Genomic DNA, 25,915 nt, shown 5'->3' on the forward strand with positions numbered 1-25,915 from the left:
CGCCTTGCCGAAGCGGTGCCACAATAACTGGACTGACTGAGGGTGCAGGGACCATTCCCCGAGGGGAACGTTGTTCCTGGACAGTCTGTCCGGTCCATCGTTCAGGCGTCCTGGCACATGCGTGGCTCTGAGCGAGCGCACGTGGTGCTGAGCCCAGACGAGGAGGCGTTCTGCCAGATCGCAGAGTGCCCTGGATCTGACACCGCCCTGGCGGTTCACGTACGATACCACAGACATGTTGTCCGTTCGAACCAGTACGTGGTGGCCCCGCAGAAAAGGGAGGAAGTGTTTCACAGTGTACTCGACCGCTATCATCTCCAGACAGTTTATATGGAGGAGCTTCTCCGTGTCTGACCATAGGCCAAAGACCGGTCTGCCCTCGAATATCCCGCCCCAACCGAGGTTGGAAGCGTCCGTCGAGATAACTTTTCGGTACGAGACAGTTCCCATCATAACTCCCTGCTGATACCAGTCGGTCACAAGCCAGGGCTGCAGAGCTGAAACACAGCTCTGAGTCACTCTGATTCGGTAACCGCCGGAAGCCCACGCTCGGTGGTGTACACGAGCGTTGAGCCATCGTTGCAGGGGGCGCATACGCAATAGACCTAGCCGGAGCACTGCTGCGGCTGAGGCCATAAAGCCCAGCAATCTCTGAAACGTTTTCAGGGGAAACACTTTGTCTTTCTGGAAAGATGCGGCCAAACGCTGAACACGGCGCGCGCGCTGTGTTGACAAGCGAGCCGTCATTGCCACTGAGTCGAGCTGTATTCCCAGAAAGGAAGCTGACTGACGGGGCAGCAGTGAGCTCTTGGTCCAATTGACCGTGAGACCCAGGTTTTCCAGATGACTGAGTAGCACAGCTCTGTGAGACACAAGTTCCGCCTCTGATTGTGCTAAAATCAGCCAATCGTCCAGATAGTTCAATATTCGCATCCCCTGACGCCTCAGGGGAGCGAGCGCCGCGTCCATGCACTTCGTAAATGTACGGGGTGCTAAAGACAGGCCGAACGGCAGGACGGTGTACTGATATACCTGACCGTCGAAGGCGAATCTCAAGAATGGCCTGTGACGGGGTATGATCTGAATCTGAAAGTACGCGTCTTTCAGATCGAGAGAAATGAACCAGTCCCTCGGGCGAATTTGCGCGAGGATTTGTCTGGTCGTGATCATTTTGAACGGTCTTTTCATAAGAGCTTTGTTCAAATGTCTCAGATCTAATATAGGTCTGAGCGCTCCGTCCTTCTTGGGCACGAGAAAATAACGGCTGTAAAAGCCTGACTCGCTCATAGAAGGACGTACCGGCTCTATCGCCCCCTTGCATAACAGTTTTGCTATTTCTGCGCGAAGTAGGTGTGCTACTTCTGGGTTCACGCTCGTCACTGTACGGGCTCGGAAGCGCGGGGGACGGCGAGCGAACTGCAGTGTATAGCCTTGTCTTACAACCTTCAGCACCCATTCTGACACGCCCGGGATAGCTTCCCATGCTTTCGCACGCATAGCTAGGGGCAGAATGGTCTCCGCGTCCTGAGCGCCGCACTGCGCGGGCTCGAGGAACTGAAACGGAGGTATCAGCGCGGCGCGCGCGCCCTCGTTTGCTGAGTAATGCTGCTCGCTGGTTACAGCAGCCTGCCGTTTCGCATTCAGTAACTCGGTCGCTAGGGACGGAGAATAGTCTGTGGCGCGAACAGCGGTGCTTGTGAGCGATATGGGGGGAACAGTGTTCGTCAGTGAGCGCGCGTGCTCGTGAGCACGTGCGGCGCTTATATCTGAAACACGGCCTATTGGCTTTATTAGTTTCGCCCCCCGTGATAACTGTACAGCAGAGCGGACATTTTGTAGGTGTGGGCACTGGGACGTGGGCACAAATCCTACATTTAACACTCGAGCGGCGCGTGCCCGCTTTATATGAGTGGGCTCTGTGACAAACCTGGGGGGGGTGCTTGTGTGTAGGGGTGAACACATTGGAGTGGGCACATTTTCTACACATAGAACACAATCGGCGTGAGCCGTATATACAGACATTACACTCTTTTTGTGATTTATCTGGGTCGCCGTGAAAACGGCGTTTGTGTGCAGGCGAGCGTGTACTGTGAGTGGCTCGTTGGCTGCTAAATACACAACTGCAGTAGCCTTGTTTAAGGGGACTGACAGAGCGGCTAACTTTGATGGCGGTCCGGCGGCGGCGGCGGGACTCGCGCATCTTTTCCTCTTCGCGGTGGCTAGGAGGATTTCGCAGCTTCAGGCTTCAGCACGATCTTCTGTCGCGGTCCCCGGGGGGGAGGCGGTCTGTGACGGCTGTTTGAGCGCGATCGAGGGCGGCCGCCCTGTCGCTGCTGCGAAGCTGATGGAGGCTGCGATGGGCGTTGTTGCGATGAGCTTCGTGCAGGAGGCTGCTGGGAGCGGCCTGCAGCGGAGCTAACGCGTCGTGGGAGGAACAGCTTCATGGCTTGAGACGTTTTCTGTACCTCAGAAAACCTTTCCACGATCCCGGTCACCGCGGGGCCGAAGAGGCCGGCGGGGGAGAGCGGGGCGTTGAGGAACACGGCGCGCTCAGACTCACTCATCTCGGCGAGCGTCAGCCAAAGGTGCCTCTCCGTTACCGTGAGTGAAGCCATGCATCGTCCCATCGCCTGTGCTGCGGATTTCGTGGCGCGGAGGGAAAGATCCGTCGCGCTGCGCAGATCCGTCACGATGTCCTGAACCGGGCGTTTCTCGTCAAAACGGCGGAGGAGTTCAGCCTGGAGGATCTGGAGGACAGCCATAGAATGCAGGGCGGAAGCGGCTTGTCCGGCGGCGGCGAAAGCGCGGCCGACAAGGGCTGAAGTGGTCCTGCAGGCTTTCGACGGGAGGGCAGACTTTGAGCGCCATTTTGGTGATGGCGGGCAAAGATGCACTGCGACCGCCTCTTCCACTGGGGGAATCCGGCTGTAGCCTTTTTCGACGGCTCCGTCCACTTGGGAGAGAGTCGAGGAAGCAGGGGAGCGGAGTCTCGCGGAGAATGGAGCATTCCACGATTTAGAGAGCTCGCTGTGGAGCTCCGGCAGGAAGGGTGCTGACCTAGAGGCAGGCGCTAGGCGGCGGCTAGGTAAAAAGCACCCATCGAGCCTGTTGGGCGCGGGCGCCTCCGGTGGAGACCAGTCCAGGCCCAGTTGGTCGACGGCCATGGTGAGGAGGCGGATGAGTTCGGCGTCCACATTAGACCGGGCCTTGCCAGGTTCCTGCGTCGAAGAGGAGGTGGAGTGTGAAGATCCAGACCACTCTTCACTGTCCGACGCCAGGAGAGAACAGCTGTCGATGGCGTCGTCCCCCGCCTCGTCCCCTGTGTCGACGGCAGTGAGGGCCGAAGCCGTCATCTGCGCGTCGGGAAGGGGGGGCGGTGAAGGGGAACGCGAAGCTCGAGGGGAAGGTTCCGGCGAGCGTTCGCGAGCGACGGGCTCCGGGAGTCTCTGGGCACGGCGCTTCTTCTTCCGCGGGCCACTGGAGAGAGGCGGAGCGACAGCTTCGACGTTGAAGAGGGCGAGTCGAGCCCGCAGGGTCGAAATCGCCATCTCGTCGCACTCGATGCAGCCACCCGTCGAGAGAGCGATGGCTGCGTGGTCTCGGCCCAGGCAGAGAGCGCAGATCACGTGGCGGTCTCCGTCGCTGAGCGCGGTTCGGCACGAACCGCAGGAAAGACGAGGCATTTTTGTACAAACGCCTTTGCTCTTTTAGGACGTGAGTCGCGGCGGCGAGCTCACGGAGAGGTATTGGAAAAAGGATACTTTGTCGCCGGATAGCGTAGCTGGCACGGACGGCTGAAGGTGGCGAAGACGGCCGGCTTCCTCAGGCGCTGTCCTAAGCTGGCTGGTCGCTGGATTCGACGGCGGCGGCTTCTCTCGGAGGTCAGCGAAGCGTAGAGCGTCGCTGAAGAGATTAAAATCGAGTGTTAGCAGCCTGAACTGCCCCTTATATACGCTAAGCCACTCCCATTTTGGCGGGCTTGGCCGCGTGAGGGCGCGAAGCGTCCTCATTGGGCGTGACGTCACGCCAGGGGCTCAGTGGTAGGCTGCAGCAGTTGCCGCGGAGCAGCCAATGAGCGCGCTAGATTGCCCGCTCTAGGTCTGACTGCTGCTGCACTGCGTTTACAAGATATGGAAATTTAAGGATAAATTTTGGCTTCAATATCTCGAGCAAAGAGACTTTACCCGGTGCGTACTTTCAGTACGCAGTACGAGAGAACCTCTCGTAAGAGAACCCTGCGTTGTATATGCATCTAGGCATATGTGGTTATATTCTATACGTAATTTTCCAAGTACGGTCTGTCTCTTTATACGTGAATCAGTCGGTGCTGTTGGCGGGGTGAGGGGCAAATATCTCAGTAGAGAAAGCTCGAGGACTCGGACTCAGAGGCGGAGTTTCTCCTCCAGTGCTCCTTGCTTACTGCTCGAACAGAAGACAAGTTTACTTTGGGGAAATATTTTAAAGAGAAGAGTTACCGAGCTGCCATGAATTTAACACAATGACTTTAAAACACTCTTTCTCCATTTCAAGCGGAATGAACACTCAGCATTGATTTTAAAATGAGAACGATCCTTTTAAACGGACTACTCTTGATCTTTGTCGGAATCGCACAAGGGGGTAAGTTGTTTAAATTGCTGAAGTATGGCTAATGTAAGGCCAGTAAGAAGGGCATATTTCACCATTTAGCCTACCTTTGAGTAAAACGTTTGAGTTGTATTCAGCAAGACAAGACCAAGCGGACGATCCTTCATTTTCCCCAAATATCATGCATCAGAGGACAGTATGGCAATGACTTTTAAACAACCAGACTTACTATTTATTATGGCTGCTATCTGTGTAATGAGAATGTCTTGTCATATTCTGTTTGTGAAATAACTAACGTTAATGCAAAGCAATATATTAAAATATACATCAATCCAGTTGACTCTTCCATAGTTGCATGTGGCTCCAAAACTATATGTCTAGACTCTTAGAAGAAAAGGTTCTATATAGAACCTTTTCTTCTCAGAGAGTAGACTGTTTACCTTTGTTGTGTACAGAATATAGCAGTCATGATTGCACATATTTGTGGCTCTCAGAGATTTCATTTTCACAGTTTCCCAATGTCAGTATAGGTAGGCTACTGAAAAAAGCCTTCTTTTTTTTTATAAAAAACAATGAAATGCATGCTTTAATGCTAGTGAATCATTGGATTATGAAAGCAATGCATATTATTAGCTTGGATGTTTATTCAAGTGGTCATGTTTTTCCTAACTGTTAAAAAAAACCAGCTTTGCACAACAGAAAAAAAAATCTGAGTAATCCAACATTATTCAAAGAGCAAATGACTTAAATGCTGATTCCTGTGGTGCATTTGAATATGTCATTTGCCAATTGTTGCATCAGTTGCATTTGTTTAGTGTTGTGCTTCACAATAACAATTGCACTGAATTATCAAGATGTCTGATGTCTTCTGTGGTCTTATTTTGGAGTGCAGTGTCCAGACTTATAAAATCTCCAAGATGTCAGATTCAAGCCCTCTTTGTGCGATAAAGAGACTAAAGATAGTGGCATTCTAGTTTTCTCCTCTTTTACTGTCAGTTCAGGTTTGTTAGTATATCTCTAACCACAAAGTTTAAACTCAATTTTGTTTTATGTTTATCATTATTGTAGATGTACTCTTGATCAAATGTGTTGTCTTAATATTGCTCCTTTGCATTTTTAGACCAATATGGTTCAGTATGGCTTGACATATTTTACTCATCATTGCATTGTAAAAGTTATTGTAATCTTATATTCCATAATATAATCTTTATTTCCACAATTTTATTCGGCTACTTGTGCCAGCCATGCAAAGTTCAGTGAATCACATTGCTTCATTGAACTTTGCATGGTGCCTTGAGCATTGTAAACAAAGGACTTAAAAACTAATAAATATTCATTCGAACAGAAAATTGTATTTATGCAACTGTAGTATCACAAATGAGTAATGACACCACAATAAACTTGCATAGTTTCACAGAATTACACTAAACATCAGTATGGCATTTCAGTCCCAAAGTAGAAGTGTTCTGTACCCATACAAATTGTGGGGTGTAAATACTATAGTAACACTTGCAAAGAGAGGTTGATGAGAGTGTAGAACACAACACATTAGTGTAGATTAAAGGGTGATGTGGAGTGGCTGGGTTAGAAAACAGCTGCGTCCAGGCCTCCATCAATGGACAGCAGGGCTAAGACAATGTGGCCATGTCAGAGTCTTTTATGTTGAGAACAGGGTGCTGTCAGGGCAGAGCATGCCAGCACATGCACATGGGTATCACAGTGCTTCCCTGGCGCCATCCGGCCTGTCCTATAAAGACAAGTGTTGCTGTTTTTATTCATTCAGTCACTTTTATTTATTGTCTATGTGAAAATCTAAAAGTAACTTTAAAGGGATAGTTCACCCAAAAATGAAAATTCTGTAATTTGCTAATCCTCATGTCGTTCCAAAGCTGTATGATTTTAAAGAATACAAAATAATAATCAAATCATATTAATTTAACTTTTATTTATATAGCACAATAAAAGCAACAGTAGCAATTGTGCTGTACAACAGAATACATATTTTAAAAAGAAAAACAAGAAAGACTGCAAAGCAAATGATAAAGTTTACATAAAAAACACCAATCAGAATATTCATCTTAAGTCTAGATCTTGGAACCATCAGCAATCTTTGTGGAGATGACCTTAATGATCTAGCAGAGTTATTTAATTTCAAAAGATCCAGAGAGATATTTTGGAGCTAATCCATTCAGAGCTTTAAAAACAAAAAGCAGAATTTTAAAATCAATTAAACCGGTAGCAGTCAAAAGTCTGGCTGCTGCATTTTGAACCATCTGAAGACTAATATTATATTGACTCCTTCCAATATAAAGAGAATTGCAATAGTCAAGTCTAGATTAAATGAACAAATGGATCACTCTCTCAAACTCTGCAAATGTTAAGAAATTCTTAGCCTTAGATAATAATCTTAATGGGAAAAACATAGATTTAAAGGTACAATATGTAAGAATTTTGTAATAAAATATCCAAATATCACTTGCACAGTGTGATATATTTCCTGCAGTTGTGTACTTACAATGTCCCAAAAGATTTTTAATTTCAGAGAAATTACCATTTTAAATAATTGGCCGTCCCGGAATCCCTGTTCACTTGTCGCCTGTCACTGACGTAAAATCTGCGTTATCCCTGGTTACCACCTGTTTTCGCTCGTAGTACTGCCATAGTAACCATGGCGACATACGTGGAAAACTGCGTAGTGCGTAACGTCTAGCTGCACGCTGTTGTTGTTGTTTCGTTCAAACATTATGGACCATGGCAAGCAGACCTCGGGGAAAAAGGAAAACTAAAACAAGGATCAATATCAGCGTGGCGTTTTCGAGACGCCGAGAGCTCCACGTCTAAATTGGACTTGACAGAGCTATTACATGTACTTTATTAGACAGGTGATCAAAAGTACATAAAACTAATCAATGTTATTTAGTTCAACATGATGAAATGTTAGAATATGATCTGTATGTTATTCTAATGTTGATCTAGCTTACTGCTAGTCTCATTAGCCAACAAACTAACACATAGAATAACATTATAACTTTCAACACACTCAAATGCTGTTTAGTGTGATAGTGTTAGACCAAGTGAAACACCGCTGTGTTTCCTCACAAGTTTAATTCGTCTAATAAACTGACCTGTGTGAGTAGTAATTCAGCACTTGCGGGTAGTTCGGTAGAATTAAATGTCCTTATTCCTTTAACGTTATATCCGCGGGACTCGCATGTGGCGTTGCCGCTGATATCTGTCTCTTATTAGCAATCCACCCTGCTTCATACCACAGTCATGATAAAAACATCAATGTATTCGCTCGCCTCATCCATAAACATTATTAGATCCATCGGCTTGACGACAAGTTCCATAAATCCGCAGGAAATTTTGCGTCATCATCCTACGCTTTTGTTAGCTACCCCTAGCGGCGAAAGTTTAAGATAAATTTAAGACCAGAATCAAAAATAACAGAAGTTTTTCACAGAGTGTTTTACATAGGGGACCAAATCTCCCAAGTTGCCCTCAGGAGTAACAGAAACACCTGAGGGCCCAGAAGCAATAACCTTATTTTTGCTCTTGTTTAGATTTAAGGAAAACCAGGAATATCTTTATATCAGACAAGCATGCTGATAACTATATTCTCAGAAGGCGAAGCACTGCTACTTGGGTGGAGTGATTAGCGCACTCTGAGCGAACTCTCTGCTCCTCACCACGGGGCTTCTCAGGCGCTGCGAGCAAATCACTCCGCAGAAGTAGCAGTGCTTCACCTTCTGAGAAGTTCCCAGTATGTATACAGTTAGAAGATGGCTGTCTCATGTGAGCTTGGTATTTGTACATGCTGTGACTATACAAATCACAACAGTAAATAGGAAAATGTTGGCGTTATTTTGTCACTTATTGGGAGCAGTATGCTAGCTGGAGCCGTTTACCTCCAGTATTTGTGCTAAGCTAGGCTAGCGGTGGGTGAGTTACGGCACGCACTGAGATGAAAAGGGTATGTGTGGACTTATCTAACTCTGGGGGATACTGTGAATAAGCTAAAGTCCCAGTTGCCGTTTTCCTTTAAAACAGTAAAAAGCATTTAAGGTTTAGGCTATGTGAGTTTTTTGCTTTAATATCAGAAAAATGCAGAGATCTGCAGCTTTGACTGATTGTAATTTGTCTTTTTTCCACTTTTGTTTTGAATATACAGTATTTTGAAGATAGTTGCAAACATACAAAGTGATTCCCCTTTTTTCCAAAATATTTTAGTTTAGAAAACAAAAAAAAGCCATACAGGTTTGTAATGATATGAGAGAGAGTAAATTAAAACAAAATTTACTATTTTGGGTGAACTATCCATTTAAATGTAAACAAATCTTCCTACAAACCAATTTAATTATAAAGTCACCAGTTTAAAAGTGTAATTGAAAAGTGATGTAATTAAGTTTAAATCACAACATTGAAACTCATTAACAGTAGGCAAAAATGAAAAAAATGTAATGAAATCTTGGAGCATTCAGGGCAACAACAACAAAAAACTAAAACACAAATCATAGTTGATGTTCTTTTATCTGCAGCTTCATTCTATGGTGATGGATTTGTGCAGTTAAAAGGGACAGAGACGTCTAGCCGTAACACACTGCACGTTCGTTTCCGCACCTCCAGCCTGAGCGGCCTGCTTTTCCTGGCTGCAGGGCAGAATGATTTCCTGTTGCTGGAGATAAATGCTGGCAGACTGCAGGTGAGTCACATGTTGCTATTTCACCCTCAGCAATGTTTAGATCATCAACCACAATAAAACTACATGTGGAAACATGTCAATTCTGTTTGGGCTTGAAAATAATCTAATTAGAGCTATTGTAAGGATTATGTTAGGTTGCTGCAACATTTAAAAAAATATATATAATAAAATTGTATTTCTGAAAGCTTTTTATCAAGACTGACAACATTAGACAATAACTCAACACCATCTTCTTCAGATGAAACGCAGTGGTGAATTTTATTCTGGCCTAGTTATGATACTGTGTTGCTTCACCACAGACTCTTCCACCTTCTTTTAAGGTATACAATACAAATCTGATGATTGCACTGACTTAAGGGCTGAATAATGTGAGCTTAGTTGACATTGTGAGAGAAGTACTGTAGGTACATGACTGGAGGATCTGCTAGAGTTAAATCTTATTAAATCAACTTTCACAATCCAGTTCAAAAGCCTTGCATGAATTTCTGAAATGGATTTTGGTTTTTACATTTCTCTCAGTGGCACTCACGTAAAATTCCCTTTCCTTTTGTAGAGGATATCTTAGGGGCTACAACAGAACAGATTGAGCTGAACTTTTTGAGTTCTGATTTTCCTGTAATTGAAAGTATCTTTGAACTCTCACATTTATCATAGGTCATTAAATTGTGCTTTTGCTATCCTTTGACTGTGACTACATCACAGATTATAATTGCTTTCAGTTGAGGAAAAGCTAGAAATATTCAGCAAGCCTTGACAAGTTTGTCTTAGCTGTCTCATGTAAGGACAGGAACTTTTCATGTTAAGAGTAAATGAATGAGCTGTAGACAATTGCTAATGATTAAAATAGTTTTACACATTTTCTTTGCAATTCAAATAATAACTCCTGTTATAGTAAACATTTTGTTAGACCTAAAACTCAGGGGTTTTCCAAAATTTTGATTCCTTTATATTGTTTCTCCATTTATACTGTGTAAAAATATTATATGTATGACAATGCCAACATGTTATTGAAAATTAAATAATTGGCATTATTTAATTTTTTTTGTTATAATACAGTGACAATAACAAAATTTTATTGTCACTTTACTGAAACCAAATGAAATTATTAACATAATATTGTCTGTAAAATGTTTTACTTTAAATATTTTAAGTGTACTTTGATGTTAAATACTTTGTGAAATACTTTAATGTTTTATGTATTAACCTAGCATGAAAAAAAATCTGATTAATTTGTAAATACTTTTCACAATAAACATCAAATCAGTATGCTGAAAACATGAAAGTTTTTTATTATTAAATTAAAATATTTTTTGTTTTGTTTAGTGTATAGTGTATTTTATCAAATAAATAAATGTGTTTTTATGTATGGTTGTGTAAGGACAGGTTTTTTTTTTTTACATTGTTTCTGTCATTCACAGGTAAGGATGGATCTGGGCTCTGGAGAGGAGGTCCTTCTCTCAGACAGTGGAACCCAGCTGAATGATCTGGCCTGGCACACTGCTGAGCTTCTCCATGAGTTCTATAATGTCACACTGACTGTGGACAACCACTCCAAGACCAGTCTGCGAATGCCAGGCCCAGAGAGAGAGCTGCACATCAACGACAGCCTATATGTGGGTGGTACTGGAGGTTTGGATCAGGCTTATCTTTCCAGAGATCTCAATGGCTTCCGTGGTTGCCTCGATGAAGTATTATTTAATCAGCACAATCTCCTTTCATCACTGAGGTCCTATTCTGGGTTCAAGAATGTCTATGAGGTTTCCCTAGGATGCAGCCCTCAGTTTTTTGCCAATGAGGATGACCCGATTAGTTTTTTCAGCTCACAGGCTTACATATCCCTTCCACCTTGGACAGCACAACATGAGTGGGCTTTTGAATGCTCAATCCACACGTCAGCTGAAGAAGGGATTGTCATGTACAGCTCAGCTCGACAAGGAGATTTTGTCGCCCTAGAGATCCAGAAAGGTCTCCTTGTTGCCGTGGTCGGTAAAGATGGAAGTAAAACAGAACTACGTTCCCTCACCTTCATCAATGACAACAAATGGTATGAAGTTAAGCTCTTTTTCACTCCAAAAAGCCTCCAACTCACAGTAGATGGAGAGACTGTAAAGTCCATCATTAGCTCCAGATCAAAAGCCTTTCATCTGAAAGGTTTCCTTTTCATTGGTGGAATCGATGACGGCACACGTTCTGAGGTCAGAAAGGTAGGTCTTTCCTCTGTAGCAGGGAAGCGTATTAAAGGTGGCTCCTTCAAAGGATGCTTCAGAGACATTAAAATAAATTATGCCAAAATGGGTCTTCCCAATGCTGTGGTAACCAAAGACATCTCTGTTGGATGTGATCCTGAAAAGGAGCTGGAAATAAGCACCGCTGTGAGCCCAATAACCCTTCCCATGACCCTCGTTGACTCTGTCACTCAGCTGCCACCCACAGATGTGTCCACCCTAGCCAAAGGTCTTGTCAGAAACTATGGACACAATTTTCTACAGCTTAGGAACCTTGTTGTCCCGGAAGGGGGTCGGGGAGCCTTGGATTCTAAGCATATTAAAGTGAACCTTGATTTCAAGAAGCTTGGCATTCGTCAGTCTCAGATCATCTTTAGGATTGAAGAGCAGCCGGTGCATGGTCAACTTAGGCTTGATGTAGACCAGGAGCAGGCTGAGCAAACATTCAGCATGCTGGATTTGTGGCACGGCAGGGTGATGTACATCCATGGGGGATCTGAAGACCCACAGGACTACTTCATGTTCTCTGTATTCTCCAGCAGCAGAAAGGAAGTGCCAAGCTATCTGAAAGGACACAAGTTGTACCGGTATAATGTCACCGTCACACCAACCAATGACGCTCCTGAGTTGAGTCTACCTGAGGGGAATCTGTTTATTCTTCTGGAGAACTCCAAGAAGAGGCTGACCACTGATGTTCTGAAGGCCATAGACATTGACAGCAATTACACAGACCTTGTTTATTCTGTGTTAGGGAACCTTAATTCTGATGCAGGATATTTGGAGAATGAAGACAATGCAGGTACACCAGTAACTTATTTCTCCCATTCAGCTCTTGTAGACGGTAAAATATATTACATCCACACAGGTGTGAGGAACTCTAGGATTGTGTTAAGAGTCAGTGATGGAGAGAAGGTGAGCAACACAGTGGTGCTTAGAATCATGGCTGTGGGACTTGAGTATAAAATCTCCAATACCACGGGTCTGGAAGTGACTCAAGGTGAGATGTTTTTGTTAAGCACCAACCAACTGGCCGTCTGGACCAATGCATTGAAGCAGGTGGTTGACATTCGTTATGATGTAATTGAGCCACCAAGATTTGGTGAGCTCCAGAGGATGCACTCAAGTGGAGAGTGGAAAATCACCAGCTCGTTTTCCCAAAGAGTTCTTGAAAAGGAGCGTTTGAGGTACCTCAGCACCCACCAGTCCATTCAAACAAGTAATAGCACTGACCACTTCAAGTGTAAAGTAACTGTGGCCTCCAGAGCTACTGAAGAACTGGTGTTTCCCATAAAGGTAAAGTGGATAGACTACACAATAGAGAACAATGTACCTGTAGAGCTAGACAAAATTACAAGAGCTGTAATTGACCCTGAGCATCTGTATGTAACAGCACACGGTGTAAGCTTGTCTGAGGATAAGCTTTGTTTTAGATTGTTGACTTTACCAAAAAGAGGAATAATTGAAGTGAATAATGCCAAGTTAGATGTGAATTCCACATTTTGTCAAAGGGATATCACAGATCTGAAAGTCGAATACCAACTTGTGGAAAGATCATACAAGGACACCAGTGATGACTTTGTTTTCCATGTATTCTCAAAGCATGCACATTCTGCTAGTCACATTTTTAAAATCAATATTAAAGCAGATGTCAACAGCATTTTCTTGACAAACAATGGGCTGTCACTTCTTGAAGGTGAAAGTAAACTCATCACAAAGGATGAATTGTTTGCTGAAACTCTGAGCACTAAAGATATTTACTACACGATCACAAAGATGCCGCAACATGGTAAGCTAATGCGAATCAACTTGTCCAACTCTACCAAAGACTTTGACAATATTATGTCCTTTACCAATCAGGATGTTCTAGAGGAGCGTATTATGTACGTTCATGATGACAGTGAAACAACTCTTGATAGTTTTAACTTCATAGCCTCCACAGGCCCAGTAACAAAGCTTCCTATAAGAGATAAGGACATTGGTTCCAAGGAAGGCATCTTTAACATATCGATACAGCTGGTTAATGATGAGAAACCCATCCGCATTGTAGACAAAGTATTTAATGTTGTCAGAAATGGACAGAGATTACTTACACTTGATGACCTGCGCTACCATGATGCAGATTCAGACTTTAGTGATGGGCAGCTTGTCTACACCCGGCGTGGTATCCCAATGGGGGATTTGGTTCTTGTGAATGACACGTCACATAAGCTGTACCAGTTTCGCCAGGAAGACTTGGAACAGAAACGAGTGCTGTTTATTCACCATGGGATGAACTCTGGCCGTTTTGTCCTCTTTGTGTCAGATGGCAAGCACTATGTGTCCTCTCTGTTGGATATTAGCACACAGGATGCTTATTTAAAAACTGGCAACAACACAGGCCTTTTGGCTCAGAAAGGCCAAGCCAAGACACTTAGTAATGCAAACTTTAGTGTGGATACAAATCTTGACATCCGAAATGACAATGAAATAATATTCAAAGTCCAAGAGGCTCCAAAACATGGAAGTCTTTATTTAAAAGACAGCAAGACAGAGTCATTCACCCAGAATGACCTGAGAAATGACTACTTGTCTTATCATCATGACAACAGTAAGAATCTTGTTGATGTTTTTACACTCCTGGTGGAAGCAAAGGACCGTCGGCTTGATGTTAAAATCCATGTGAAGGTGTACCTGGAAAGCCATCAAAGGCCACCCATCATCCTTCATAATAAAACCTTGCTGGTGGAGGAGGGGAAACCAGTCAAGATTGAGAGCAGTAAACTCAAGGTAAATATCCACATCAGTTAGAGCTTTTATTGGGCAATTTTTAGCAATATCTTGCTGATTCAAGAGAATCCTGTTATAGATTGATATAGTTTACCAATAACAAGTTTTTGTGTAGTTGTTTGAAGGCTCTTATGTCCATTTACTAGAATGAATAAGACTTTTATTTGCTAGCTATAGGACCATTTAGGATGAATGATTGACTTTAATGAATCTGAATTTCTGACACTATGAGAGAGGCTAAATTCGGAGTAGCATATTAGAATACTATGCTAATATGCTATTCCGTATTCAGCCAGAGACAGGAACTTGTTACTACTTCTTGTTGGAAAAAGTAGCTTGTTACTGGAAAAAAGCTAAAAATCTGCTGAAATTTTTTTTATTTAAGTTAGTAGTGTCGCTACTTGTAGTTATTTGCTCCTCGACGCTGGATGTTGCATGCAGAAATAAAATATTATGTCTGTTTTTCTTCAGGTGACTCACGAGGCTAGTTCACCTTCAGAAATAACCTTCACCATCAAAGTTGCTCCATCTCATGGCTATTTGCGGCATTTTATTGAGAGTAAATATCAGTACCAAGGAACACTAGAGGATCCATTAGTGACCTTTTCCCAGCGAGATGTTAATGATGGCAACATTCAGTATGTACAGGTGGCACCTGGCCAAGAGAGTGATTCATTCACCATGGAGGCCAGCAACGGGGTCGCAGAGGTCAGTGACATCATCATGTCTGTGGATATCATCCCATGCCTTATACCCATTGAGGTGTCCAATATCACTCTGAAGGAAGGGGCATCTAAAGCTCTCACAGATGACATCATCAGAGTAAAAAACCCACATTTCTCTGGCCTCAATTTTGTGTACTACATCTCAGAGGGTCCCCTGCATGGCCGCATTGAGAATTCACGTTTCCCAGGGATTCCCACAACTTACTTTACAAGGAAGCAGGTAAATTTTTTCAATTTTTAACATTATATTGGAAAAATAAATTATAAATGATTATATATTTATTTATTTGTTAGTTTTATTGATAAATATTTACATATTAATTGTCATTAAAGTGAAATTACTGAACTTAAATATACAAGCTTGATAAAAATGCTAATTTTAGAAGAAAATGTCAGATGGCACTTAGAGGCTTTTGCATCTGAAGTCTTCATATATATATATATATATATATATATATATTTATTTATTTTTTTAATGTTTTACATGGCAGGTGGAGCAGGAGTTTATTTATTATGTCCACGACAACACAGAGACCTCGGAGGACCACTTTACTGTCACAGCAAATGACACAGACCTGCGAAAACACAGTGCACCATGGACTGTGCATGTCCAGATCACAGCCGTCAATGACGAGCCTCCAGCCATTACAGCCAACAGGGTTCTCAGGGTGAGATTACTATTTATAAACTCTTTTTATGACTGAGGTTAGCTGAGGTTCAAGTCCAGAGAATGTTTTATGGAGTATGAGAACTCTGCGGGGATCTGGAGAAAAGATGTTGAAATTTGTGTACTGTTTTAATTTTGGGTTGTCTGTGTTCTGATGTTCCCTTTGTTTTCCATCAGTCAAAGAAGAATAGAGACAAGTACACAGTTGTTTCTAAGACTCATAAGACTACTAGTTGTAGACATGAAAATCATTGGCTTTAACTTCAAGAGAAGTCTAAGTCACAGATCACAGACCAGGGACAGTCAAATGGGCTGCTCCACATGCTTCAGATTCCTCAAGACATTTCAGTGTCGTGCTTTTAAACTTCAGGGATTTGTCAGCTGAAAAACCCTCAGTACTTACAGGAGGTTTTCCTCTACCTTTAATTATTGAAATGACACGATTTTAAATGATTTTGCTTGTTTATTTCAAGCACTACTATTTAAATAGTTACAAAACCCACAAGGTGGCTCACCACTGCTACTTTTATAATGCATGTTTGCTCATTTTTATTACAACTGATGACAATCTGGTTTATATATACTCAACAGGGTTTAAGAGAAATTAGACGTGTCAACTATTAGGTCTTTGTCTACATTCATGTGTTTTCTTCAAAAGGGACTCCATTCAAATGTAAATAATTTATATTATTTTCTCTAATCTTTCATTTGAACTTTTTTAAAGCTACAAACTTTTAGCTCTCTAGAGATTCAAAAACAGGAAGAACATGGTTTTGGTTATTCTTTGGCGCTGCTCCTCTGCACGGATGAATGTGGTTTGAGGTACCAGTGTGCAGAATATCTTATTCTATATCAGTGCAGAATATCTTATCAGAGCAGATGGACAACTAAATAACATTTTTGTTTGCTTGTATTTAAAACTGGTGATTTCCCAGAGGTTTGCCATTTTGAATGATCCATAATCAATTTTAAAAACGTTCCGCTTTGCGCGTCCCACAGCCAGTGCTACTTTTATCTATGTACAGATATGATGTGATACATGCGGGTGAATGCCGTATGCATGCAATCTCCTGAGAAATTCGTCCTGGCCGCTCTAAAAAATAAATTCTTCTTTTTTTTTTGCATCTAATTATTATTATTATTTTATCTGCTGAAAGAGTGTCTATTGATTCATCCTAATCTACTTTATACACTACACTCTTGATATTCTGGCAGATTCATAACAATGGGGAATCCAAAAAATACTCGTCTGCTGGAGTCAGGATGTCTCCTTATTTCTGTGTTTTGTATTGTTCTTTGGTATCTGATTTGCATTCAGATTAGTTGAGTTCAGCTTGTTTTCCCTAAACTGTGTTTAGTTGAAGTAAGATTAAATCAGTGTACCATGACTTGATATGAAAAAAGGTGTGAAACTCAGGAGAGTGTTTTAGCAGAAACGTGTGATTCAGGGGTTTCAGAATTTCTATTTAACAAATATAACTTTAGATTTCCCTAACAATATGCCAGTTACAGTACCATTCAGTCTACGCTTTTGAATGATCTACAAGCCTTTCAAGCACTAATCTGTGCCTCATTATTTGTTTGATTGTTTATTCAGGTGTGGGTTGACTCTGTCACAGAAATCACCAGTGAGGATCTGAATGCAGAAGATGAGGACACGATCCCTGAGCAGATGAAGTACATCATTACCCAACCCAGCAACGGTCACCTGGCTCTGAAGACTGCCCCTAACAGGCCCATTATGAACTTCACTCAAGCTCACATTGACCAGAGACAACTGATTTTTGTACATAGTGGTGAGATATCATTAAACAATCTTAATTTATTTTTAAAATAAAGCATTTTTCACATTGTCAGATTGTTTTTATAAGGTCTGTGTCATTGTGTTTCAACCACTAGATGTCAGTGTTGTGCTTTGAACCATAGGACAGCATTGTTCCTCCTGTTCTTGTCCATTTTAGGCGAAAATTGATTTGAGTTAAACAGTGTTACAGAATAATTACTTTGCCATACAGTTTGGACATGGTGTACTACATCCAAGAGATTCAGTTATGGATAATAAATCAAGTTAGATTGAGAAGGAACCTTGAATAAAGATTGTGTCTGAGTTTATATAATGTAAATATATGTGTTATTTTTGAGACACCATGCTTAGTATAGTAAGCTGTACAGAACGATAAAAGAGATCACATAAAAAGAGTTGTTGAATTATGTGGCATCAAAGGTTTAAAAGTGTCTCTGATGCTGCAGTGCATTGTGAACTATATTTAAATCCCTGTAAATTATGTTTTTTGCTTCTTAGGTCCAATGGCAGGAGGATTTAACTTCCAAGTAAATGATGGTGTGAACTTTGCTCCCAGACATATATTCAGTATTACAGCTCGTGCCCTGGTTCTTACTCTAGAGAAGGCTGGACCTCTTAAGGTGTTTCCAGGTAATGCTGATTAACATCAGGTGAACTTCAGCAGTAATGTGCCGTGGTATATTCTGTTACATACAGATTATCTATAATGAAATAGTTTCTGTGATATAAAATATTCGATTTTATTAAGGACTAAAAAAACAACATCAAATCATTGTAGAGACTGTATTTTAGATCTCTGTAGTACTTCTTAATTTTGTATGGAATCTCAGACCGTATAAGTACCTGAACCAATCGGGCTCTCCATCTCTTTTTATGGAGTTAAGAGTAAATGACGTCATGTTATTCACAGCAGTGAGGTCAGCATCTGGCTGCCTCTCATGCCAAGTCAGAGCACCAGATTGACGCCTCCTTTCCGCTCTGTATAAAGTCAACAACGCTGTCTCCACCCACTCGTAGACACTAGACAGTTAAGACTTCTTAGTCTCTGTCTGAGCATCAACACAGTGTTTCATGGTTTCATAGTGTTTTATGGTTTCTCAATCCTAGTGCAACCAAACCGTGTAATAACAAAATGGCTTTAATTCTCGGGCTATAAATAGCTCAGTGGAGAGCCTTTGAACACTGAACGAAACTGTGTAAAAGTCCCTAAAGTTATTAGACTGCAGTCATTTGCTTCATTTTAGAAACACTTACTCATATGCCACATTTAATACCAGAGCTAGAAAAAATAACAGCTTCTGCACTGTCAACTTCTGCATTTTCTGCTTTCTTTCAGTTTTATAAACGGCTATAGCAACACTGAACTAAATGGTAGCATCTGAAATGGCTTCATACATAATGTTTTACAGAGGTGTGCCTAACGTCTAATGAACTGAATTTATTTGTTCATGAAGTTCATTAATCTTTTGTTCCCCTTTCCTTTAAATGTTACTTTCCAGTTTATTTCATTACTTTATTCCTAATCCATTTTTTTAGCTTAACATGGACAGGAATTTGGAATACTATTAGTTAAACTAGTAATAATTGATTATAAATGAATGAATCAACAGTAAGTTTGACCAATAGATGCATTATTCTGTTAAAATTAGAGCCACTCTTCACAAATGCTTCTCAATGCCACATCCTGTCAAGCTATTCTCATTTGTGTGCAGGGCTTCTTTCAAATGGTTAGACACAACAGAAAACTATAAATACAGAATGAATGACCTTCCATTAAGGTCATGAAAGGAGTTTGTAGATTATTTAAGCAAAATCCTTCCTGTAATATAGCACGAAATTGTTCGAATACAGTCACTCTAATGTGCTTTAACATAAGTATTCTGAAACAGGATCTCGAAATACTTCCCTACCCTCAATCTTTGGCCGGTTTTTACACTTCTGAAGCAACTATAACTTCCAAATTTGTTTTTGGTTGTTCCTGGTTTCCTGGTTCAGATGCACTTCTGTTTAACATAACCTAAAAAAGCTAAACATTCACATTTCAAAGCCCATGAGCTACTATACACCAGACAATGTGGTTTTGTTTATAGCATGTTCCAGACCAATGTGTTGTTCTGGAAGTTTCCGGGGCTATTCTTATTGTCTTTTTTCCCCCTTCATCTAGGCTCCTTTTTCTTGATTTCAAACAACATTCTTCAGGCCATAACAAATGATGATTCTGGCATGACAAATCGGACGATTTATTTTACTGTGATCAATCCTCCGAAATTTGGTAAACTGGTCAAATTGCAGGCAGACAAGACCACAACAGATATTTCATCGTTCACACAACAAATGGTGAGTGTTTTCCAACCTCTTTTCCTATGTCAGTGCCATGCATATCAGAGTGCAAGGCAATGAATTATACATTTACTTTAACTATGAGCATAATCAGAGAGCCTGTCATGTTTGAAAGCTGAATGTAACATGTCCTAGTTAGCCGGCACAAGAGGATTTGGTGCTAATATAAGCTTGTGCTGACACTTTCAAAAGACACAATGTTGATATGCTAAAAGAGAATTAAATGTCTTAATATCAGGAAATGATATTTTACAGTCATGTCATGTACAGTTACAGTCAAGATTATTTTGAGGATTTGGGGAAATTTTTCATGCTTTATGTTTTAGTTACTCATGGAACTGTAATCATTACAGGTGGATGCGAGTGAAGTCGCATATCAGCAAATTCATGGGACCTCTTTGGGATGGGCAGCACTAGATAAGTTCTCTTTTACTGTGTCATCTCCTCCTGCTACACTTGAAACCCAGACGTTCAACATTGACATATCTTACGAAAATGTTGGACCTGAACAAAGTTCTGTGCTTCTTCAAAATAAAGGTACAGTGTGAAAATCAGACAAAAACAATTCATATTAAATGGTTTACAGTCGATAAAGTTCAGTCCCAAAGCATAAGGAATATTTAATTATTTACACCACCATCCAAAGGTCTGGTGTCAGTAAAAAAAAATAAAAAAACCATATATATATATATATGTGTGTGTTTTTGAAAGAAGCCTCTTCAGATCACCAAGGCTGCATTTATTTGATCAAGAATACAATAAAAAAGAACATAGTATTGTGAAATATTATTACAAGTTAAAATAATTATTTTCTTTTATATTTCTATTTTAATATATTTTAAAATGTAATTTATTCCTATGATAGCAAAGCTTACTTTTCAGCATTATTACTCCAGTCTTCAGTGTTACATGATCTTTTAGGAATCATTCTAATATGCTGATTTAGAGCTCAAGAAACATTTTATTATTATTATTATTAATTAGAAATTATGAATTAAATAGAAATAATCTAGAAATGTTCAAGTATACTCTAAATCTGACATTCTAACTGAAATGTCATGCCTTTTGTCAAAGAAAATGTATCTTCTTTTTTTTTCAGGTGTGGAGGTAACTGAAGGAGATAAAGTGCTAATTGACAAATCAATGCTGGACGCATCCAATCTTATGACTAAACAACCTGAATCCAAGCGCAGTTCTTATGAGGTTTGGTACCAGGTCACATCTCTTCCACAGCATGGTGTCATCGTCGTTGGGGAACGAAATCTTACAAAAGAAAAGCCCAATTTTTCTCAGTTCATTCTTAACAAGTATGGAATCACATACCATCACGACAACTCCGAGACCACCATTGACCATTTTGACTTTGATGTGTATCTCAACCTAAAGAGCAAACCACCATCCCGCCCCCTAGATACAGAGGTCGTGTCAGAAACATTCAACATCACTATAATCCCCATAAATGATCAGCCACCTGTTCTAAAGACCAAAGCCCCCAGCCTCAAAGTTGTACAGGGGGACACCATGGCTATCGGACCCAACAACTTAAGTGTGGTTGACCTGGATAACCCACCCACTGAAATCCAATACACTGTGATTAGCAAACCTAGCAATGGTTTCCTAGCCATTGCAGAGCGCTTGAATGAGTCCGTGGACTCCTTCTCTCAGGCTCAGATCAATAATGGAGAGGTGTTCTTTGTTCACGATGGCAGTCCTTCATCTGGAGCGTTCTACTTCAGCGTCACCGACGGTCATCATCGTCCGTTATATAAACTGTTCAATCTGGAGGTCATAGAGATCACTGTTTCGCTTGTTAACAACACAGAGGTGCAACTGGACCAGGGACACACTTCTGTAACCCTCACACGGTCACACCTCGCAGCAGTGACCAATGGTAAGAACAATACAGTGCACTATAAAATCACAGTACCGCCACAGTACGGTAAACTCCTACTGGACAATGAGGACGTCACTGTTTTCAGTCAAGATGATCTCCAGGCGGAAAAGCTAAGATATCACATGGTCAACCTTGAGTCGTCCCATGATAACTTTGAGTTTGCGGCCTTCACAACAGAAGCGAACCTAACTAACCAAGTAGTTAATATCACTGTGAAACCTCTCATTAAGTACACAGAAGGGGCAACGTTTCCAAACGGAATTCGAATTAAGCTGAAGCCACGTTTTCTAAATGTGTCTGAACTGGCTTTGTTGAGTGGTAATGACCCATTGTTTGAAATTACATCACTACCGCAGAATGGCAGGATTGTCAGGGTGACCAGCAGCAAGGGAAGGAAAGCCGAATCTGTGAGCTTTTTCACTTTTAGTGAACTACAGCAGGAGAAACTGGCCATCGAGTTAAAGGCAAACCTGACGGGCATCCATGAAGTAAATGACTCTTTCGGATTTGTGCTTAAAGCCAAAAACGTCCAACCTGCCACTGGGATTTTCGCTTTCAGCATCGTACCTCATGTTCCCACTCCGGAGATGTCAACAATGATCCCAATGTCCACACTCAGACCTGTTTTTCGCAACCAAACCGCTGAAATGAGTTTGTTTCCATCCTCAACACCTCCACCGGTGCGTACGACGCAACAGGTGACCAAATCCGGGTCAAGATTCAAAGGTCGCAACCGTTGGGGTATTTCAAACAGCAATGACATGGGTACGACTAACCTGAAACCAACCCATGGGGTGGAAGAGATTTATCCCATAAATAATAACCCAGTGAAAGTAGAGTCAGTTTCCCAGACGGACGGCTCCTCAAATTCAATGATCATCCTTTTGCCCCTTCTTGCTCTTCTGCTTCTGGTCATCATTGTGGTCGTGACAGTGCTGCTCTTAAGAAGGAACTGGAGGAAGAAACCAAAGCCTTTAAAGAGTACATCAGGTCCTCAAGCTCAACCGAACAACCCGTCCCATCAAGACCAGCTACAGTGGCCTGCAACTGTCCCCATCGTAACCATCACTCCTCTTACTCCGAGAAACGCTGGAAGTTCAGCCATTACTAGACTTCAAACCGGAAGTAAAAATTCCCATTATGGCACGTCTGTGTCTCTGTGCTCTGTTGAAGACCTGGAGCCTGAAGTTTCACAGCTTTGCAGGACCACCAACCCCACCCTGCGAAACAATCAGTACTGGGTATGACCTTCAGATTCATCACTGTACTCTCTGATAATCACTGACTGAAATGTGATTGAAACACTACATCTTCTAGTTATGTGGCCCAACAAGTCTCAATTAACTATTTGGGTTTTGCATATACATGTACTTGCAGCCTTGATGTTTGCAAATATTGTACATGATAAGCATTTTCCAAAGAACCTAAAAACATCCAGATTAAAATTTGGGAGACAGATATATTCTTCTGTATTGTGACATGCTTCTGTGTGAAACAGAAGTCAGATTATGTATCTGTTGTTGATTAGATGGAAGCAGATCTGAACACAAGTTTGTGGTCAGTTGTTAGAAAGGGGCGGGGTTTAAATGATTGGAGAAGTCCAACATATGCCACCAAAGAGAAGTGTCCTTTCACCAGAAGATCGAGTTATGATATGTTCTTTAAAAATTACAAGGTAAAAAAAAAATGAAATATAAACATGGACGAATCATTAACAATAAGATCGATAACATGAATTTAGAAAATAGTATAAATTTGTGTGAAATTATTTTTAATCCTCATTGACAAACTATTTAAAAGTATTTTAAAAAGTTCTATTGTATTTTTTTTAGAAGGTTATTTTGTTTTTAAAAAATTCTAAAAGTTCAGTCATTTGTGAAGACACAAGTGATTCTGGGTGTTTTAAGAATAATGTTTGTGTCTACCTCAAATAACAAAGTAAAAAAAAAATGTATTACACTGAATTCATTTCAATGGGATAACTATGTGTTACTATGTTTTGTATACTGAAACTATTTAAAGCCGTAAGGATATTTATTAATGATTTTAGAATTTCTGAAATATTATAATGACATATATTCCAGCACTGAGAAAATATAGGTGTGGTGTGCACAATTCATCGACACTACTATGTATATTTTAGGTATGTTTTACTTTATGCGTGTTATATATTTGTGTGTGTGTCGTAATTGAATGTTTATGTAGCCTAAATGTTTTTGTACCCTCAGGAACTTCCTCTTAGAAGTAATACCATACATCTTTAAATGATGCAATGTGAGGAAACCATTGGATTCTTGCCACTGATTTCTTTATTTGTGAAAATAAAACTCTGTTACTTATAGCATCCAATTCAATATATTCAATTCATTTTAGCAGCTGTGGTGTGGTCATATCACTACATTTATGAGTTGTAGTTTTTAATTATTGCAATTCATCTTTATCATCCTCATTTTTATGCCCTCTGTATTGTACAAAAATGTCAATGTGGATTTCAAACAACCCGCAAGCTGAAACTGAACCCACATATTTACAATAGGTTCAGTCCTTCAGCAAATTTGTCACTGTATATTTTTTTTAGTCATTTGTCTGATACACTGAATTGTTCTGTCAATAAATGGAACATGTTTTGCAATCCAGCCATCTTTACTCCTGTTCAGCTCTTCTTGGGTAAGCAAAATGGGATCAGTGTTTTGATCTAGTACTTCATAAAGCATTTAAATTCAATATATCAATATAGTTTCTTTATTCAGATGGACATTGTGACTTTTTGCCTTGTACACTATGGAGCTACTCTTCTTTTGGATGTTAATAGAAGGCACACAAAGATTAAAAACAGCGAGGTGCCTCTGGGGATGTAATTGCTATGATACGCCATTCCTCGTATTTAATTACTGTGATTTCAGTTAATAGGTGCTAAAAGTGGCTTTTTCAACCACTTTCCAGATACATGCTGAGAGCTCATTTGGTAAAAATCTCAGTGTGCTTGTGGTTAAAAGAGAATATATAATTAATATATACAATTAATATGAATAAAATACACTATTATTGTTGTATAATAAATGCAATAAGAATAAAATATTCTCTGTCACAAGCAGCATGAGTGTGATGGAATATTAGTTCCTATTGTTGCAACTGGTTTGCATTACAAACAATGCAAGCTGGTGACAATCCACTGAGTCTGCCAAACGTGAACCCTGCAATGTGCTGACCTTTTACAAACGTGACCCTGTGAAACCGGTTCAGTTAAGAATATCAGTGTCAGGATGAATCACACCGTTTTGCATCAGAAAATGGTTGATAAGTCACATTGACAGTGGTTTATCAGCTCATTCTGTGTTTATTTAAGTCCAAACAAGATGCCAATGCATGACAAATCACCTTTAAAATACTTTTCATTGAGGAATTGAAAAGGTTTGACAGTACAATAGCGTTATAATTATGTAAAATTATCTCTTTGTATATTGCATTTCAGTGAATATGCTCACATCAAAGAACAAAAGGCTAGCCCTCTTAATGAACCCCATTGTGTAAACTATTATCTGTATTGCTTTGTCCTACTTTTTCTTAGTGGAAGGGCTATTGCTGTAAATGAGACTAGATTATAAGAAAATGAGCTGAGTATGTTCGCATTTGGCTCTAGTGACTCATGACTCATCCTGAGGTATGATTTGTTAAAGAGGGTCCCAAGAGATGGAAATATAATGAGTTTAAGCCCTCCAGATCATCAAGAGCTGCCCAGCAACAGAGGAACCACTCTCTGAAGTCTTAATTAGATTTCATGTCATCCGTGATGAATCATACCAATAAGAGTGTTTAAGGTAAGATATTTCTGAGCCCCAGCATCTGATTTGATCTTTGTCGATGTACTTTCAAATGTTTATTTGTCAATTCTAGCAAGTATTCAGATTGGAAATTTACAGTCCAGGAAAATTTGTGGAAAATATTCATGACTCATCCTGCACTACACAGATTTTTGTCCAATCAAATGCTATCGAATGAGAATATCCTTCCCACTCACCTGTAACCAACTGACAAGCAGCAAATCATGATCATGTCTGTGATGTAACGGCTATTTAAAAAACGGAAGGACCATTCTATACGCCCTGTCCAAACTTCATTTCAACGTTGGTGGAAGACTGTGGATTTTTATGTCATGCCAACATTACAACTTACATTAGCAGCTAAAATACTAACCTGGACAGCCTGAC

General features: G+C 41.0%; 1 protein-coding gene across 1 annotated transcript; it reads left to right on the plus strand.

Annotated features, from left to right (window-relative positions):
- Positions 1-4,416: 4,416 nt before the first annotated feature.
- Positions 4,417-24,339, plus strand: cspg4ba (chondroitin sulfate proteoglycan 4ba). The gene is made up of 10 exons (XM_079606572.1): positions 4,417-4,617; positions 9,123-9,286; positions 10,705-14,277; positions 14,749-15,222; positions 15,494-15,670; positions 17,267-17,465; positions 17,972-18,103; positions 19,638-19,810; positions 20,167-20,350; positions 20,913-24,339. The coding sequence occupies exons 1-10, from the start codon at positions 4,560-4,562 to the stop codon at positions 22,952-22,954; spliced, it is 7,176 nt and encodes a 2,391-aa protein (XP_079462698.1). The 5' UTR covers positions 4,417-4,559; the 3' UTR covers positions 22,955-24,339.
- The last annotated feature ends 1,576 nt before the right edge of the window (positions 24,340-25,915 follow it).

The sequence above is a fragment of the Phoxinus phoxinus genome (assembly GCF_949152265.1).
Source record: "Phoxinus phoxinus genome assembly, chromosome: 3".
NCBI lineage: Eukaryota > Metazoa > Chordata > Actinopteri > Cypriniformes > Leuciscidae > Phoxinus > Phoxinus phoxinus.

Bases quoted from the DNA above. Each gene is read 5' to 3' on its own strand.
- cspg4ba (XM_079606572.1), top strand. From the start codon at position 4,560: ATGAGAACGATCCTTTTAAACGGACTACTCTTGATCTTTGTCGGAATC. The intron at 4,618-9,122 runs GTAAGTTGTTTA...TTTTATCTGCAG, and splicing joins TGTCGGAATCGCACAAGGGG to CTTCATTCTATGGTGATGGA. The intron at 9,287-10,704 runs GTGAGTCACATG...TGTCATTCACAG, and splicing joins TAAATGCTGGCAGACTGCAG to GTAAGGATGGATCTGGGCTC.